The sequence below is a fragment of the Semicossyphus pulcher genome, unplaced genomic scaffold (genome assembly GCF_022749685.1).
Source record: "Semicossyphus pulcher isolate SPU_LCO1_2020_fin unplaced genomic scaffold, fSemPul1.0.p SCAF_20, whole genome shotgun sequence".
Taxonomy (NCBI): Eukaryota; Metazoa; Chordata; class Actinopteri; order Labriformes; family Labridae; genus Semicossyphus; species Semicossyphus pulcher.
Window position 1 is genome coordinate 676,173 of NW_027211694.1, and position 19,085 is coordinate 695,257.

The 19,085-nt window shown below is 46.7% G+C and overlaps 2 protein-coding genes and 2 non-coding genes across 4 annotated transcripts; all 4 read right to left on the minus strand.

Annotated features, from left to right (window-relative positions):
* Positions 1-218: 218 nt before the first annotated feature.
* Positions 219-2,351, minus strand: LOC138599703 (uncharacterized protein C11orf98-like). The gene is made up of 4 exons (XM_069671457.1): positions 2,287-2,351; positions 1,785-1,909; positions 1,494-1,591; positions 219-874 (listed from the first exon to the last, which is right to left on the minus strand). Exons 1-4 carry the CDS (start codon positions 2,323-2,325, stop codon positions 726-728), a joined length of 411 nt encoding a protein of 136 aa, XP_069527558.1. The 5' UTR covers positions 2,326-2,351; the 3' UTR covers positions 219-725.
* Positions 2,352-5,682: 3,331 nt separating this feature from the next.
* On the minus strand, positions 5,683-11,753 carry pthlha (parathyroid hormone-like hormone a). The gene is made up of 4 exons (XM_069671437.1): positions 11,609-11,753; positions 11,295-11,405; positions 6,437-6,976; positions 5,683-6,346 (listed from the first exon to the last, which is right to left on the minus strand). The coding sequence occupies exons 2-3, from the start codon at positions 11,399-11,401 to the stop codon at positions 6,460-6,462; spliced, it is 624 nt and encodes a 207-aa protein (XP_069527538.1). The 5' UTR covers positions 11,402-11,405; positions 11,609-11,753; the 3' UTR covers positions 5,683-6,346; positions 6,437-6,459.
* Positions 8,014-8,086, minus strand: trnat-ugu (transfer RNA threonine (anticodon UGU)). The gene has a single exon. It is a non-coding gene; the product is annotated as a tRNA-Thr (tRNA).
* Positions 11,754-15,278: 3,525 nt separating the features above from the next.
* trnat-ugu (transfer RNA threonine (anticodon UGU)) lies at positions 15,279-15,351 on the minus strand. The gene has a single exon. It is a non-coding gene; the product is annotated as a tRNA-Thr (tRNA).
* Between the last annotated feature and the right edge of the window lie 3,734 nt (positions 15,352-19,085).

Genomic DNA, 19,085 nt, shown 5'->3' on the forward strand with positions numbered 1-19,085 from the left:
ACTGCATAAATATTTTTTACTTTTTGAGTAATATGAATAAGTATCAAATCCAACCTTTTAATCAATAGCAGAAAATAGTCCCTCCAAATGTACTATTTTCTCCTGATTGATTAAGCTTGTTTTAAAATAGTAAAAAGTCAATATATGTGTGTGTGTGTGTGTGTGTAAGTATATATACACACACATATATATGGTCAGAATAAAGCAAAGAACATCAGTAAAGTTTAATGGTCAGTAATGAACTGTTTATTAAAGTGACACATTCACAATATTTCTATTTTATCTTTTAGAAATAAAAACGTTTAAACCTTTGAACACAGAGACACACAGGAAGTGTTGTTCTGATAAACTGATTTCTGTCTGCGGGGAAAAAGAAATGTAACAAGAAAACTAAAAACACTTGAGTTTAGTCCACGTCGTCATTATGACTTCTAACGGGTCATTTTGACGTGGTGTAATAATAATTGGACTCTGAGTTTTGACTTCACAAGAATCATTATTTTCCTGGTGATGATGATGATGATGATGATGATGCTCAGCCTCCTGTATGTTTGCATCCATTCAGCATCTTCCCATAGAGACCCATCCTGTCAGCAGCAGACAGGTTAACCTCCCTCTGAGGACAAACTGAGAAGACTCAGAGGAACCGATCCATCGATGTTTCTGTTCAAACAGGAACTCGTCTGTTCAGACTTCTCTGACAAACGACAAATACCGTCGTCCCTTCATTCAGTGTCGGCCATCTCTACATCGACCTGCGGTCCAGCTGCACCCTTCTTCTTCGTCTTCTTCGCCTTCTTCTTTGTTGTCTTTGTTGGAGCCGTCAATGACTCCTGTTTCTTCTTCTGTGGTGCCTCTGCTGCTGGTGCTTCGACTGAGGAGTAAGACAACAACATCTTAATGTTTATGACTTTGATTTATGACTAAATACCTGCAGGACTAATGACACACTAGCATCAGGTGCATTTTATCCTGCTAATTAACTAATGTTGTCATGCTAATTAACTAATGTTGTCATGCTAACATGCTAAACAATGATGGGAAATACTGCTGAACCTCAGTTTATTGGCATGGTCATTGTGAGCATTTTAGCATGTTAATGTTAGCATGAAGCTTACAGCACAGCTTCACAGAGCTGCTAACAGAGCTGCTAACAGAGTAAGAAGCATCAGGTTGAGACTCTGATACAGACTGTTCTTTATAAACGTTTCGTCTCTGAGCTCAAACACTGATTCAGCTCCTCCAGACTCACAGAGGCCATGAAAAGAACTACATCTGTTATGAGAGCGCAGGTTTAAGTTAAAAAAGGTTTGAACCGTTACCTTCTGTAGTCTTTGCCTTCACCAAACATTATTTTACTCTAAATTATCATCGATCTGCCTTTAGGATAAAGATACTCTGCAGCTGGACCTTTAGAGGGAGACTGTGGATTTGCTGTCATGGATGTGATTAATGATTACAGCGCCCAACAAGTGGACATGTGAGTGTCTTACCTTCCATCCCGGCCTTCTCCTGCTGCATGTGCTGCAGCTGTTTGAGCAGCTTCCTCCTCTTCTTCCCGGACAGAGTGATGTTGGCTCGTGCGCTCGACCTGAACAAAACAAAAACTTTAACATACCTTAACACCAGTGCCGGAAAAAGATCCTTCAATGCAGTAAAAGTACTAATCGCACAGCTTGAAAATACTCAGCTACAAGTTAAAATCCTGCGCTCAAAACCTCACTTGAAAATGAAAACGATCAGCTATTAGATCAGATGTATTGTTAGATAAACAGTTGACTGACTTTCTCTTCTTCAGGTGATGGACGGTGATGAGACCCTTATCGACCACCGCTCCGACGATCAGATGTCTCTTCCTCTTCTCTTTGCTCAGGACTCTACGCCGCTTGAAAAGCTTCTTTCCCAGCTCCTGACAGCCGACAAGGAGGGGGAAAACATACAGACAACAAGAAGGACTTATGTTTACAGCCGCTGGCACTCATTTAGAAACATGGAGAGAATACTGCAGTACTTTTACGGTGATACTTTAACTACATAAAGCTGAGAACAAATGTGTACTTTTACTTTGATATAGTTACAAGAAACGTTGAATAAAGGCTGTAAATGAATGACGACTGTTAGAAAGAAACTTAGCTAGCTTGTGAAGTTTCCGTAGACACGGTTTACATTAGCTGTTAATGCTAGCTGCTAACTAGCTCGTAAAAAGTAAACATCAGAACATTAATTTTAAGCATCTTTTCCGGTATTTTATCCTCTATTATGTTAATATAAATCCGATTATCTTACAGTTTTGGGTCTGTTTATCTTCCCTCCTGGAGGAGACATGCTGACTTCCTCACGTGGAAGACGGTAGGTTCTTCTTCTGCTGTTAAAATTCCCGCAGTCCTCAGTAGCAGCTGCTCTTTACTGCCCTCCATCAGCTCTGTGGGCACATTACAATGACAAGAACAAAGAAATCGTTTACTTCTTACTTTAGAAGTTCCACTGAATAAAATGTTACACCTTTAACCTTTATATCTTTACCTATACCTTTTTACCACAACATTTCTATTCATATGTTTTTTCATATTCATACTAACAGTAAATGTAGTATAAGTAACAGAAGCAGTCATACTAAAGACACTGCTTTCAATAATAATACTAAACAACTTTAAATGGAACTTTTAACATACAAAATATTATCATTAAAAAATGAAGAAACAGGATCTCTAAAAATGCACATCTGGTAAATGCTGACACCTGGTGGCCACATGTGGGTACTGCAGATTTTCCACTTACGCTTATGGCATTTTATACTTTACTTTATGCTTGTAAAACTGCGGTATTATCATTGCATTTCATAACTATACACTTTAACGACACATGACCCTTTTTCACTCGTATTTTCTTCAGCTTCATTCACAGTAAATGAGGAAAGTAATGGAAGTAGTAGCTACACTGAACGCTGCTGCAGTTTCTCACGCTGCTGCAGCTCCCGGGTCCTCAGAGGGAGTATCGATGACTTTGACTCACATGTTCAAACTGTAAACTCAGAAGTGAGCAGATTATATCATGAAACCGACAGTGTGTCAGTCTGTGAACATCTGGAGCGCTCCAGATTTAGCCATAACAATAAAAGGCTCCGACAGAGTAATTGGTTCATTTTCCTCCCTGTAGATTAAAGTCATCTGGAGCGAGCGAACAGACTCGGGTCCTAAAAACGATCTACGACAGCGTTAATGTGGTCTGACACAACATGAAGGAGCTTCCTCTGAGCGTCTGGGATCAGTTTGAAACGTCCATTAAGTTTTGTTTTGTGCAGGATGTTTGGTGATTATTAAAGATCTTTATTGGACAAGTTTCAACATTTTCTTTGATTTAAATCCAGACTGGAAATTAGGACAAATGTTTCTACTTCATCTGAGAGAGAAGAGAGTTTCTGTGAGACTCTGCGGCTGGAAAATCTGCCTCAGAAATGTTTCCCCATATTTAGTAAATCTCGTACAACTTCTGAAAAAAGATTTGGTCAATATTCTTAAAAAACTGAAACAACGCCTCGAACATTAGCGCTAAAACACGAGGTTAGCATAGAAAGTTAGGTGACCATGATTCAGCTTAGAAAGGTAAACACCAGCTAGACTAATGGTAGCTGATAGCGTTAGCATAAAGAAGGTAAGGTTAGCATTTAAAGTATCACGAACATTAAAAAAAGACTGTGCCCTATGTTTATATTGTTGTCATGAAGTAAGATTACTTTAACAAATTACAGTAAACATCAAATAGTAACTTTAACAAATAAAATGTTGAATTAGCATTTTAAACATGTAGCGGGACAAAATGTAGCATAAAAAGTAAGGGTAACATAAAAAGACATCGGCCTGGGGTAAAAAAAGGTAACTAGCATAAAAGGCTAATATAGCATAGGAAAACACAATGTTAGCATATAAAGTTAGCACTTTAAAAAGTGATGTTAGCATAAAATACTGACCCGTAAAAGGTAAGATTGACGTTAATACATGTAGCTTAGCATAAAAAAAGTAGCATAAAAAAAAACTATAGCATAAATGATTTATTTCATTTTTAAAAAAGCTGTTTTTTTTCTAACATGATCTGTTGTTCTGTTGTTGACAGTTTTAAAGGACATTTTGGCTTCAAGCTAAATAAAACCAAACAAAATGAAAGTAAATAAATCAAAGAGTAAACACGCAGAGGATTCTCTCACTGACCCTCCTGATGAATAATCTAATAGTCTTATAAACTGTGTATTCTCATGTCTCTGCCTCCGCCTCTCTCTGACTTTCTGACCTCCAGCTTTTATTTTGGTAGGTTGGATTTTGAAGAATTGTCCCTGCGCTGCTGCGTTGACTCCGAGCTCGGCTCTTTCTGCTCGATGTCTCTCAGCTCTCCGACCTGCAGCCAAACCAAACTTGTCGTGTCGTGAAGCAGCAGCGGTGGGAATTATTTTAACGGCTCGAGTCAAGAAGCCAAAATCCCTGCGGCCTCTTTTTCTGCAGCCTGGAGCTGTTGATCATCTCTAATTGAATTCTGGAAGGAATTTATGACGAGGGTCGGCAATTTGTTGACACTTGTGCTCCATCGAGTGGAAAGTTGTAATTTTCTTTCCTGCTGTTCGTGCAGACGTTTTAAAAAGCTGCTGCAGAGGATTTAAAATGAGTCCTCAGATGAGGGGATGATTTCCTGCTGGGCTGCTGAAGGTGATCAGACTTTAACTGGACAGAAAAAAGGAGTGATGACAAGAAATACAGCAGCAGAAGAAGAAATGTGTTGGTGGGCTGGAGGCACTTTCACTCTGAGAGGCCTTTAAAAACATTTATTTCACCAGAATTTGCCAAATAGGTCGATTCAGCGCTTCACGTGTGTTCTGATGTTTCCCAGCAGCATTCAGAGTTTCTCTGGAGCCTCTCTGGTGAGACAAACTGACCATTCATACCTGCAAAACCTGCCAGAGAACCATCACACTCCAAGTTTTATTTCATATCAAAGTACTCCAGTTAAAGTTGTAGGTACATCCATACTACACTGCAAACAGAAGCAGCTAGCAGCTGATTGAGAGAGGGCTCAGACTCAGATGTTTCAGCGGTTATACTTCAGCTCCTCTTAAACTAACGCTGCAGTTTTATTAATCTTGAATAATAGGTCCCTGAATGTCTCACATTTCACTGATCTTTCCTGGAAACTGGTGTTTCTGAACCATCATGACTCAGTGTGATGAACGCATGAAGTGACTCCCAGAGAGAGTTTAATGTGAAGCAGTGTTCGGTACTGAAGGGGAAGACAAACTCCTGAGGCCGTGGAAGCCCCCATGTTTTAGACCGTCTGATAAAACCTTTCAATTTGTTTGTTAATTTAATTGTTTCTTTTTTATTTTTCCTCTAGAAACAATCTGACGATCATCATAGAAACCATAAATTAACTCATTAGCATAACAATAAACTCCTTAGGAACCACTCTCAAAGGGACCTATTATTCTTATCATTTTCCTAAGAAGAATAAAAAGAAAACAAAAGAGGACCCGGGACAGAGCCCTGGGGAACACCACCAAGTCAAGTGATATTGGAGTCATTTGAGGTTTCTGTTGTAAAATGACTGCTGGTGTGTGTTTTTAATTCACATGATCAATCAAAGGACACCAGAGACACAGGAGGCAGAGGGAAGATACTGTCAAATGTTTAATCTGTTCAGTACAGGGTGTTTATCTCAGTGCAAGTGCCAAAAACAACAACATCGAGCCGTGTGTGGTGTATGTACACAGATGAACTTTGGCGTTGAGAAGCAGAGCGGGCCGTGGTGAAACAGAGACACTGAAGGCAGCAGGAGGGTCGAACACAAACGTGAGACAACAAACAGCTTCGATCGGAGCCGAACACATCCGAGGAAACAGCAGCAAGGAAACAAAAAACTGGACGTGTGAACGGGAAGGTCAAAAATCAGACACAGAATGACGACCGTCGTTTTTTCTTCATTTCGATGAACCACAAAAACAATGAACAAAATTAATGGTATATATATTTATATTTATATATCTAAAGTGCAATATGGTACAAAAATATAGAAGGTCAGCAGCACCTCGATACATTTACAAAATAAATACACCATTCAGACAAAATAAATTACTGCAAAACAATCTGACAAAATCGGAATAAAAAAGAAAAAAGCAAGAATTCACAAAGATTAAAATCTGTCGCCTCACAGAGCATCAACACGTTTTTTATCATATTCAGCGATTTCATTCTGCGATATTTAGAATATTTACAGACAATAAATATTTTCCAATTTCTTTCCAAACGATCAGCATCACAGACGACTGCAACGTGAGCGTTTAGGAGTCCAGTCCGACTGTACGAAGCTGAAACACAAACACACACAGGTTAGTTTCATTCATCGGATCTACAGAAGCATCGACATCACTTCAATCACCTGGAAACCTCAAACTCACCTTTGTCAGAGACTGACAGCGTTTTAAAGCAGCGCCCTCTGCAGGCCGAGCAGAGACCTCCACTCCAGGTGGAGTCCGCTCCCCGGTTCGTCCTCCAGCCTCCAGCCGAGCGAGCGCGCCCTCCTCTTCCTCTTCTCCCCCTCCCTCCTCTTCCCGGACCTCCCTTTCTTCTTCTTCTTGCCGGGCGCTTTCAGGACGCCGTCTTTGTACGTCTGAGACTTGTTGGTCTCCTGCGGCAGGTTGGTGCCCTCCTCCTCCTCCAGTTTGAAGCTGAAGCTTGGGAGGTTCTTGGTTCCTCCGGGGGGTTTGGAGTGCAGGGTGCTGCCTGTGGTGCTCAGGTGGATTCCCAGGCCGACCCCGGGCAGCCCGACGCCGGCGCCGCTGCTGCTCCCGCCTCCCGCAGTGGTCCGGACCGGGAGGTCTCTGATCTCAGCTGTGTGGACTTCGTCTAAAAGCTCCTGCAGCCACATGCGGCGCTTAAAGTCCTGCAGCGCCCGGCCTTTGTCGTGCATCAGTTGAGCGTGAGTCACCGACCGCTTTCTGCAGGAAATCAAACACAAGATTTGTTTACATTAAACTTTTCTTTTAATTACACGTTTTTGAGACATAAACCTCAAACTGAGAGACGAGGGACGGACGACACAAGCACATAAAAACAACAACAGAACGATGAAGCTGAATGTTTTTTAACTCTTTAAACTCTGTTAGGATCCGTTCTCTTGTTGACCAGCAGAGGGCAGCACATTGAAGTGAGAGCTGGAATACATCAGCAGTTTTCCAATGATCCCGTTGCATCAGTGGAGTGAATCGACATGATTCATCAAACCGCAGGAGCCCAGTTTGTTTCCAGAGTTGTTAAAGCCGATACCAGAGATCCACCCTGCTCGAGGAGGTCCACAGGACTCTGCCAGCTTTCCTTTCGATTAATCACTGATACGATCGTGGCACAAAACCTTTGGCCTTTCACTTTTCATTAATATGGACGTTAACGGACAGATTCATGGCACTCAGACCCCCGAGGGATGAACCAGCGGCGCTGCACACGCTCCAGAAGACGAGAAGAGGAAAGAGTTTGGGCTGAACTCTGGCTGCTCGCTGCGCTCAGAGATTATGTAAATCCTGTCAGGTGATTTCTGGGATGAATTCTACAAAATCTCTTCTGATCTTTTAAACTTCTTGTGAAGCTGCTGCCCAGCCGGCTGCTGAAACATCAGCACTTAGATTTGATGTGTGCAAAACACAGCAACACGACTCGACCAAACAATCGAGAACAAACGGAAGAATTCAGAATAAAAACAACTTCAGTATCGAATATCACGAGCCTCATCAAACACTGAACAAACTGCTCATGGTTACTGATCAGCTCTGAGTAATGATCACATGCTGCCGATATCTGAATCCAAAACAAAGCGTAGATCCTCCTCTGACCTCCACACCAGACTCCATTCAGATTTCAGTCACTGTAATGCTGTGGTTCTTCCTCTGTGATCAAGTATTTCAGGTCCAACGTGTTTACAGTAAGTGCTCATGTAACGATGACCTTTGACCTTACAGGAGCCAACACTGAAAACATTTGAAGGCCCCAGCGAGATTTGAACTCGCGACCCCTGGTTTACAAGACCAGTGCTCTAACCCCTGAGCTATGGAGCCCTGTGACACACACACTGCAGGGACACACCCTTATCAACACAAGCACCTGTCCGTCACCTCTGAGGCTCCGTGACAACAAAAGGTAAAGGTGACTAAACAAGTTCAATGAGATCAAATATCACACGAGAACATCTGCAGACCAAACCTCATTCAGATCCGCTTCATTTCTGAGATGTTACATCTGATTAGATCAACACGTGTCTGGTTCTGTTCACATATGAACATGTGTTAAAGCTTCCCTGAGCTGAGATGTGTGAAGACTAAATGTTTATTCTGTTACAGATGAAATCTGAAGCCCTGAGCGGGACTTGAACTCACCACCTCTGGATCAGGAAACCAGGACTCTTACATCCTGATCTATGGTGCCATTACACACGGTGGCCACATGGGGGAGCGCTCAGCACAGAACACCAGAGGAAACAAACTTCTGCACCAAACTTCATTTCAATTTGCTGCATTTTTTAGAAGTCTTGTCTGAATTGTAATGAAATGTTTGCAGCCTCGTCTGCAGGTGAAATGTTCACGTGATGTTTTCCTCAACAACAACATGACGTGTGAACATCCAGGGAAACATCTGGAGCTCTGCGCTCGGCTGAACTCAGCTTCTGGTTGATACCGAGAGTGACGGGCGAGGAACGTGTGTGTGCTGTCTGCACAGAGAGACTGCTGTCGGCTGAACCAAACCTCATTCAGATTTATTGCATTTTTATGTGATTGTTTTAGCTACTCGATATGTTCCTTTAACATTTCCCTGATGAATGCAGGTTTATGTTATATTACACATATTATGATTCTGCTTTACAAGGAGAGGACTCTGTGCTGCCGTGACACAAGAAGGCCACACGGGGGCGCTCTCTGCACAGATAACCAGAGGACACGCTCAGCACTTGGCTGAACCTCTTCACCAAACTTCACTGAAGTTTGTTGCATTTTTTCGATGTTGTGATCCATCTAAAAATGTATTGAACATAAGAAGCAAACATGCTGCTTGTTTGCTGTGTAATGATGATGTCATGAAGACGTTTGATTCTCCGTCAGGAGGAGGAGAGGAGCCGCGGCCCTCCATCGGCTCTGATTCTGACCAGATGGGACGAGCTGTTGTCTTTGCAGGTAGAGTCGGAGCAGCACAAGGATCCAGGCTTTGCTTTGCCGTGGTGTCTCGTTACTCAGAGTCTTAACTCTTAGACAAACACGGAGGACGAGCGCTCGGCTCGGAGCCTGGGAACCTCCGAGCTCCAACACCGCACAAACACTTCAGGTGTCTGAGCACACAAACACGCCGCTTCAATGGGAGATACCGGCGGCTGATTACAGACCGGCCCCGCCCTGTCAGAGCTGTCAGGGTTTCCCATCATGCACTGCTCCTGCTCCCTGTGCAGAGGACACTGATATCTGGAGGGTGCATAGATGAATGTAAGGAGGTGTTACAGCAGAGAGAGAGACTGTTCTCCTTCTGCTCTCTGCACTTTAACGTGTTTCTTCTGCTGAATAATAAAAACATCCTGAACCAAACACAGACGGAGCCCGAGAGCCGCTCTGTTTATATGCATACAGATATTTCCTGTAAATCGCAGCCCAAAGAGAAAGAAACACACACTGCCCGGGTCTTTGAAAAGTGATCCGGCTCTGTTTTTACCTTTAATAATGCTCACATCAAACCGAGTCAGGAGGAGGAGCAGGAGGAGCAGGAGGAGCAGGAGGAGCAGGAGGCCCTGAAACACCCTGAGGAGGCAGCGCTCCAGGTTCTACCTGACGTGAATCGTTTGTCTCGGCAGGAGACGAGCGCAGAGAGTCAGACACGACAGACATCACAGCCTCGGCCCGTCGGAGCGCCGTGTCTCAGATTGTTGTGTTCTGTGGCGGGCGGGTTGTGATGCTGCAGAGGCCAGGATCACGTCATCACTGACTGGAAGTAGGAGAAAAAGTCCCTTTTGTTTTCCAGCACAGAGTTTTCTCTTCTCTGATGTCGTCTCTCGAACGTTTCAGATGCTGAGGCTCCGACAAACGTTCACGACAAACACGAGAGAAACGAGCGACCTGAGAACGTCTCTGTGATCACACAGCTGCTTACATTAACACACCAGCATTTCAGGATCACTTTGGTGTCTGAGCCTGATTATTGATCCATGAAACATCAGATTATCTGGACCACGCGCTGCAGTCCGAACACGTCTTCATGTGTTTCACCAAAGCAAACATTCGCTCTCTGAGATTTTAGCTACAAATCGTCCCGTTCAGGACGCAGAAACTAAAAGTCCAAAAGTTGAAACGATTTCTAAAATAAAAAGTCTTTGACTGATTTTCTTGCGACTGATCTTTGCAGCTCTTTGAGTCTCAGCTCGTGCTTCACGCCCCCTCCGACCTCTTGGAGCTGCATCTCTCTCTGACCGTCCTCCTCTCTCTGATGAGCCCACAGCAGCAGATGAAGGGGGGTCAGAGGTCACCGGCTTCCACCGCTCTGTGATTCTTCCCTCACGCTTTTCATCACACTCCTGTTTTCCTTTCCCCTCGGGTGGCGTTCACCCCGTCCTGAAATCCTATTAAGTGCATCTCACATGCCGGCTGCAGCCCTGCTTCCCCCCCAACATCGACCTGACGGACCGCACACGAGCGACTGAGCGAGGAAAGTGCAGAACGTAAACGTGCCCGACACGACCTCTTTAAGCTGCTGCCCTCAGAAAGCGTTACAGCGAGTCTCCTCCCGCTGACTCGCTCCAGAAGCTCTCGGCGTGTTTAACTTTCTGGATTTCACAACTTAAAGGAACATTTATCCTGTTTGGCAGCCGCCGCCTCAGCAGGAGCGGCAGGTTTGGTTTGGTGCCGAGCCGAGCCGAGCATCAGCGTTATTCACTCCCTTCAGCGCCTGAGCACAGAGACGGACAGCAGCGGGCGGAGAGGGCGTTAGAAAGTCTGACAGGCCCTGAACGTGTCTGATGGAGCGAGGTTTCAGACGGGGCTGCTGGGAGTTTATCACAGCGAGACGCTTTCTGCTTTAGGTAAACACACAGGTGGGCGAGCGCTAACCAAACATCTGCCGGCACGTTTCACAAATGAGCACATTTTCCAGCCTCTGCTCGCCCACCGCGCAGGAGGGGAGAGATGGAAACATATGAACAGAAGTGAAAATAAACGAGCAAATATCAGGAAAAAAAGATTATCTGGAAGTTTCCTTTTTCAGCGTTTACTGGAGTGAAGAAATCAGACTTACATTCTGTTGCTGAGGGCATCGATGGGCCGTCCGAAGTGCGGCACCGGAGAGCAGAGCAGGAACACAGCGAAGCACCACTGCTGCAGGACTCTCCTGGAGCAGAACATCTTCCTGTAGAGACACAAACACACTCATCAGCTCACAGTGCATCCGTCCCACACTCGACGCGTCTGTTGTTCAAATGATTTCAACCTGCAGACGAGTCTCTGCAGAAACCCGTCCTGCATGTTTCCAGCAAATGAAACCACAACAAAGCTGAAAGTGAAGCGAAGAAAAAGAGGAGAAGAAGAAGGAGACGTTGGAGGGAAACTTACTCTCCCACAGCAGAGTCTGCCCCGCACGCACAAGATCAAAAAATGTTCTCTTAAGTCCCGGCTCAAACTTTCCAGACTTTAAAGCACAAATAAAGAAGGTCTCAGGAGACACAATCCAGGTGAAGACACCTTCAGGAGGGGGAGAAAAGTCCCCACGAGCCGGAGCACATCCAGGAGCTGCTTCTGTCTGAAGGTGTGTTTATGTTCCTCCTTAAAGAGCAGAAGAAGAAGAAGTCCAGCTGCGGCTCCAGCTGACGTCCAGGTGTCCCGCGGTGAGAGGTGAGAGCTGCAGTGATGTCAGGGCAGCTGCTGCAGGTCGGTCTGATGGGAGCGAGAGCTGCATGCTGCCTGAGTCTGAGCAGGTCAGAGGAGAGCAGAAGGGGAGGACTCATGAACAAAGAGGAGGGCCTCCTCATCCTGTCTCTGCCCACTGAAGGAGTCAGATAAAGAAAGGAGGAGAAGAAGAGGAGGAGGAGGAACGGCAGGAAGGTGGCACTCGAGCAGCACACAGGGAGACAACCTGAAACCAGTGCAGGAGCTACGGGGGTCAGAGAGTGCCAGAGAGACTGTGTGCACCTATCAGAGCTGAGACTGTTCATATGTCGGCGTGAGCGTGAAGGAGAAAACACTGAAGCAGAGACATTCAGACACATTAAAGGTTTCGCTCTATGGGGGCAAAGAGAGCCACTTCTGCTCCTCAGTGAGTTTACTGACGTCGGTGCTGACGAACATGATTCATGCTCTGAAGACGACAAAGATAAACATCCACACAAAGACGTTAAAGGAAAAACAAACATTTTAAATAAAGATAAGGACACATGAGGGCCGATGCTGCCCTCTCAACACTGAACGACTTTCTGTTGGATTTGTGAGCTTCAAGAGATTCACCAGGTGTGGTCGTTACGTATTACACCTTTAAAGTGACAACATACGCTCCTGTGTGATTCACTGTTCTAAATGCTGGAATCAAAAGTGTGTAACAACGTAAGCATCGGTTCGTATGTTACGTTTCTTTCAGTTGACCTCGTCAGCGTGACTCAGAGGTACTTCCTGTCCGTGTGATGCACAGTGACAGCAGGTCTGAGTGGGAGGCACCGCTCTGACTCTGGGCCATCGCCGGCCTTTAAACGCCCACTGCAGACCTGAACTGTCAGGTGGTCTCTCTCAGGTGTGACTCGGAGCCTCCAGACACAAAGATGAGGCAGGCTGAACTCTGAGCCGCCTGTGAGGTCGGGATGTGCAGAGACGTGCAGCGTGAACACTCGTCGACGTCGTCAAAGTGCACAGGTCAGAAAAGGTTCATTTAAATACTAAAGGTATTTTTAAACCTGGGCTCATTTTGTTTCACAGGAACATAAAGTGTGTGAGTGTCTCCACTTCATGTGTTCATCCTGCAGCAGTGAAACAGGCTGTAACGGCTGCAACATAATCCTTGATGGGTCAAAGGTCGTCCACTAAAAGTTGTTTCCACTGACAGAAGATGATTGTTTTAACCACACACAGACGTTACATCGCTCTCTGCACACACACCAGACTCCATTCAGAAAAACACTGATTTAAGCTCACAGCACACAGGAGCTGCTGCTCTGCTGCTGCCCTGATCAGTTAGTCTGTTTGTGTCATTGTGTGACTTTGGTGTTTTTAATAGTTAGTTGGTTTTCAACACAATATTTCCACAACATAAAATAACACACAAGAACAGAAGGACAGAGGCAGCAGCTCCTGGGCTCTGAGAGGTCAAACGACGGTTTTGTTAATGGAGTCTGGTGTCTTTGAGGAGAGCGATGTAACAGGACCTCGTTTCTACAAGTCAACAATGTTTACAACGATCAGCTGAGAGAGCAGTGTTCAGCCTCCAACATACACAACTAATTAATTCATATTACTGTGCATCTGTTTTACTGTGAAGCCGACTGACACTCACACGACAGCTTCTTCTAATCAACCGTGTTTATCGTGTTAAACTTCGCTCTGCATCTTCAGCAGCTCACGGATCATTACAGTCGATCACAGGATCTGATCTGATCGTGTTCACTGATTCTCTGGGAGGATCAAACAGCTTCACAGCTCTGCTCTTACCTAACGTCTCTCACGGAGCTGCATTTATGACCTGATGCTGTAAAAACCTCTGATTCAGCGGAGCTTACATATTTATTATGTTTAATCAGGAAACCTCATCATCAGGACATGTCTCTCTTCTCTCTGAAATCTCTAAATGACGACTTCTGGAACAATCGAGCTCTTCATGTATTCACAGTCTCACAGCAGGACGGACAACAAAGCTTCATACCCATTGGACGATGCCAAGCTGAGTGTGGGATCATGGGAGTTGTTGTCTTTCTTGTAAAACCACAACCATGTTCACGGACACAAACTTGATCCCTGATGATGTCATGGCTTAAAATTACGTTAGCTCTCGTTAGCTTTCTTCTTCTCTCTGACGTATCATCCAGGTGTGTCTCTGGAGGAGAGCAGACGTGAACGTGCACAGCTTGTGCAACAAAGGTTGTTTTCAGACACTCTAATGTGAAATGTGACTTTAGTGACCCCTGCTGGTCGTATCTGAACAGACACCTGAGCAGACCACAATGCATGCTGGTCCATGAAACCAGATCAGGATGAACATGGACAGAAGGTTAGTTCGTAACGCCGTCTGAATTAAAAGAAAAACAAAGATATAAAAGTTTGTACGTGAAGTTTCCCGAGGTAACCTCCACACACGGAGCGCCATCGTCCTGACGAGCAGCCAGGCACACAAACACTGCGGGCAGCAGCGCCGGCCCGCTCTGACTGACACGTGTTGAAATATCAGGAATGCGTTCCAGCTGTCGCCTCGTCGATTAGAAACAGATCTGAGAGCGACGCGAGCCGCACACACTCGCAGAGTCTTATCTCGAGTCAGGACCACGAAACGCTGTGAGGAAATCATCTGTGGGGACGTTTACACAAGCGTGTGGCACCAACGTTTCACACTCAGAGATTTATACTGTGTGTGGATCCCACTGAAACAACAGGCGGATTCATGTGTGTCACACCGAGCTGCTTCTCTGTGATGCTGAGTTTAAACAAAGGTTTTTGTACCTTTAACTGGTGACTGTGAGCGTGTGAAACAGTGAGTGAAACAGCGAGCGTGTGAAACAGTGAGTGAAACAGCGAGCGTGTGAAACAGCGAGCGGGTGAAACAGATCCATCTGGTTTTAAAGTGTTCTTGATTCTCGCCCTGCAGCAGCAACGTGAACGTCTCCTCCTCTACAACACGTCACAGGTGTGAACAATAAATACACAGCTCTGTCTTTGGTCTCCACCACCTCCTGATGTGTGTCAGTGATGCAACAAGAAGCTGACACAACACGATGAAGAAAACAACTTCTTCTGCCACGTTCAATCATCACATACCTGCTGGCCTAATCAACAGGTGAACAAACTGCTCATGGTTACTGATCAGCTCTGAGTAATGATCACATGCTGTCGATATCTGAATCCAAAACAAAGCGTCCTCCTCTGACCTCCACACCAGACTCCATTCAGATTTCAGTCACTTTAAGGACGTCACACCTGCTGCTGTGGTTCTTCCTCTGTGATCAAGTATTTCAGGTCCAACGTGTTTACAGTAAGTGCTCATGTAACGATGACCTTTGACCTTACAGGAGCCAACACTGAAAACATTTGAAGGCCCCAGCGAGATTTGAACTCGCGACCCCTGGTTTACAAGACCAGTGCTCTAACCCCTGAGCTATGGAGCCCTGTGACACACACACAGCAGGGACACACCCTTATCAACACAAGCACCTGTCCGTCACCTCTGAGGCTCCGTGACAACAAAAGGTAAAGGTGAGGAGCAGCTCAGGATTCAGCTGTATTAGCTGCCCCTCGACTGCTAGGATCCAGCTAGCGTAGCTGCAGCTAACTGTTAGCGCCCCACGCTGCCTTTGCTGTTAAATAATAACAAAACCTGGAGTTTGTTTTGGGTGAACTTCAGTCAGTGTAGCAGCTAACCTGAGCGCTCCGAGGGTTAGCCCACCGCGTGCTTGTTGTTTAGCTAACGTAGCGGCCGGCCTCCGACGGGCGGTGCTCGGTGACAAACGCTCTGACAGGAGGGGGGGGGGGGGGGTCCTATACGTGGGGGGGGGGGGTCCTATACGTAGAGCGGGGATGTAGACATTTCCCAGGACTTCCCTTCACTTCGCTCTCTGACTCGACAGTAAGTCGACTGGCTGCCTTCAGTCAGACTGTGTTTTCAATTGACTCCATTATCTGAGACATGCAGCGCTGGCGACGCTGGTTTTCTGATGCGTCCTTGATTTTTACCCAGAAATAGCAGCTCCACTGTAAAGGTCACTGTATGAGCAGCGAACGCACACAATGAACACATTATTTGTTCGGCGTGCGGGCTGCCAGCGTGAGGTGATGCAACAGCCCTTCCTGCTGCTCCTTTCATTCATTAGGGATCATAAACAGACTCCATTGTTCCGACTCATCAAAAAAACCTACATGTTGATGGTGAATGATCGCTGCCAGAGAGAATCATGGGAGTACTTTCCCCCAGTTTGTCTGAAAATTAGTCGAGTTCCTTCCAGTTTATGAGCTCCTCTGGTTGGAGTCGGTTCAGGAACACAAAGTCCGGGCTGATTTTTAAACACTGGAACAAAAGGAGGAGTGTCGAGGACCAGCGGGGGGAAACACTACCTGTCGTCGCCCCTCCCTGCCTGTCGGCTGGAAAGAAACGTCTCATGACTTTACCTGCGCGTAAACAGGTAGGAGGAGGAAAAGTGTTTTCCTGGCAGCGGGCGTCTGCGGGGTCCGAGCCAGGAAAGCTGTTTTAGATTCATAGAAAATTGCAGCGTCTTGGCAGAGCTCGACATGCACACAACAAATGTCCGCTTTTAATCTCTGCGACTGCCCCCCTGCCTCTCCTGCCTCTCCTGCCCCCCTGCCTCTCCTGCCTCTCCTGCCCCCCTGCCCCCCTGCCTCTCCTGCCTCTCCTGCCTCTCCTGCCCCCATGCCCCCCTGCCTCTCCTGCCCCCCTGCCCCCCTGCCTCTCCTGCCTCTCCTGCCCCCCTGCCCCCCTGCCTCTCCTGCCCCCCTGCCCCCCTGCCTCTCCTGCCTCTCCTGCCCCCCTGCCTCTCCTGCCCCCCTGCCCCCCTGCCCCTCCTGCCCCCCTGCCTCTCCTGCCCCCCTGCCCCCCTGCCCCTCCTGCCCCCCTGCCTCTCCTGCCCCCCTGCCTCTCCTGCCCCCCTGCCCCCCTGCCCCCCTGCCTCTCCTGCCCGCCCCGCTTTAAAAACAATTCTCCTCACAAAGGCTGGTTCTGTTGGCCTCCCTCCCCAGCAGCGGTCCGGACTGTGCCACCCGCTCCGTCCACAGTGACTTGAACCCCGTCACATATATGGACGAATCCCGCTGACACGCTCTGACCTTTAAAAAGCTCCTGTGCATCATGTGAGCTGTTGGTTGAAGTTATAAATAAGATGCTGGCACATGAGCACCAAACAGTTCTTCTACTTAAACATCTTTTTCTGCCATAAAACAGGCTAAAATAAATCTGCTGTCTGCGTATCTAAAACAAACTTTACCTTTAAAAGAAACACAATCAAAAACAGCACGTTAGTTAAAATGTTTGAGATTTGTCCCAACATGCCGCTGGGCGTTGAAGGGTTAACTCCTCTTTCAGAGCAGACTTTGATGAAGACAGATTCGAGGTGACTCGCTGACCGAGGAACTAAAACACTCTGAATAAGACGAGAAGCTCAGTGAGGGTAAAGAGTGGCCTCAGACTCCGGCGCACAGACACGATGGCAGCTGTGTGACTCGCAGTAAATCACAGAGGAGTTCTCTGCGAGGAGCTGAGGAGCCGAGGAGTGGAGGAGCGGAGGAGCGGAGGCCGGACGGAGGAATAATGGAAAAGTGTGAGCCGAGGGGGGAGGAACGAGGGGGGAGGAGGGTGATGGATGATGATGATTGAGGGATGATGAAGAGACCGTGAGACGTCTCGCTCCTTCTCCTCTCAGGGGTGGCCTTCCTCGCTCTCATGTCAGCCTCTGGATTACCTTCGACCTCCCTCCTCCTCCTCCTCCTCCTCCTCCTCCTCCTCTGGATTCGTTCAGTGGCGACATATTTTATCAGAGGAATTCTGGAATGTTCGTTTTTTTGTTGTTGGAATGGACGGAGATTTGAGCTCCTCTCCCTCCTCCCTCCCGCCTCCTCCCTCCACCCTCCTCCCTCCTCCTTCCTGGAGTTTGACTCTCATTCACATTATACAACACGCCCACCACAGGAACACATGCTCCACACCGCCGTGCAACCACTAATAGTGATTCTCCGGAGTCGTGCGCTGCACTGAAGGCTGCACACATATTTGTGCTCAGCCTGACCCTGTGACCATTTGACATAATATGAAAAGTGCTGCCCGCAAAAACACAGAGTCCCAAGCTGGGGTTTGGGTCCCCATGTAGGGTCGCTTCATACGCAGACCGGGACATGCGAGAGTGTAGAGCCGACTTGTACTTGTGTGATTATAACAGTTATAACATGTTGTTCATGTGCAGCTGCTTTGTTGTTTTACATCATATAGATGAAACAGTCACAGAGTGTCAGGGCCACGCGGGAGGAGCAGGAAGCTACGTTATCAGGAACGTCGGCGCTCTCAGTGTTCGTGCGGCGCAGGAGCAAACCTGTCAGAAGAGTAACGATGAGCATGTCTGCGGACCGTGGGAGGAAGCCGGAGCACCCGGAGAGAACCCCGAGAGAACCCGAGCGTGCACGAGGAGAACATGTTTTAAAATAAAAACATTAAAGTTCAGACTTTCCACCAGCTGCAACCTAAATGTCTGTTTTCACCGACGTGTCATCTGAACTCACAGCAGCCAGAGTTACAAACAAAGATATCAAACGTCAGCAGGAGTGACTGAAATGAAACACATCGTCTGAACTTTCCCAGCATGCTCTCTGCTCGCTCAGTGTGAAGCCCCAGCTCGTACAGGGCTCAGAGAGCAGTGCAGGCGCCTGCAGTCTGCGCCTGACTGTGAGTCTCTGGGTGACTTTTGCAGATGTCACCAGATGGTTGTTTATAATCTGCTGGTGTGTCACTCTTGGATCCCACCGAGGCAATCAAGTCCCTGCGCTCAATTACATCTGATTATGGTTAGCACGGCGCTGCCAGCAGGGAGGATTAGATCGGAGAGGGACACAAAGCACTGACTCTCCAAACAGTTGGCTGCAGTCTTCATGCTTCAGGCTCACCAGCTGATTAAGTGTTAAAGGAGACTGTGGAGACATTCAGCACCGACGTTTCATTAAAGTTCTGCAGCTCGTAACGACACTGACGTCCCGCTGAGTGTTGGGTTTGTTAGACGTGCTGAAAGGTGTAAAACCACAGCTGGTGTTACTCTGAGTTATGGAGGAGGATTGATAACTGTTAGATAGTAGCTAGCACAGCAGCTAACAAGCTAACAGGAAACTCACAAAGTGACACTTCAATATA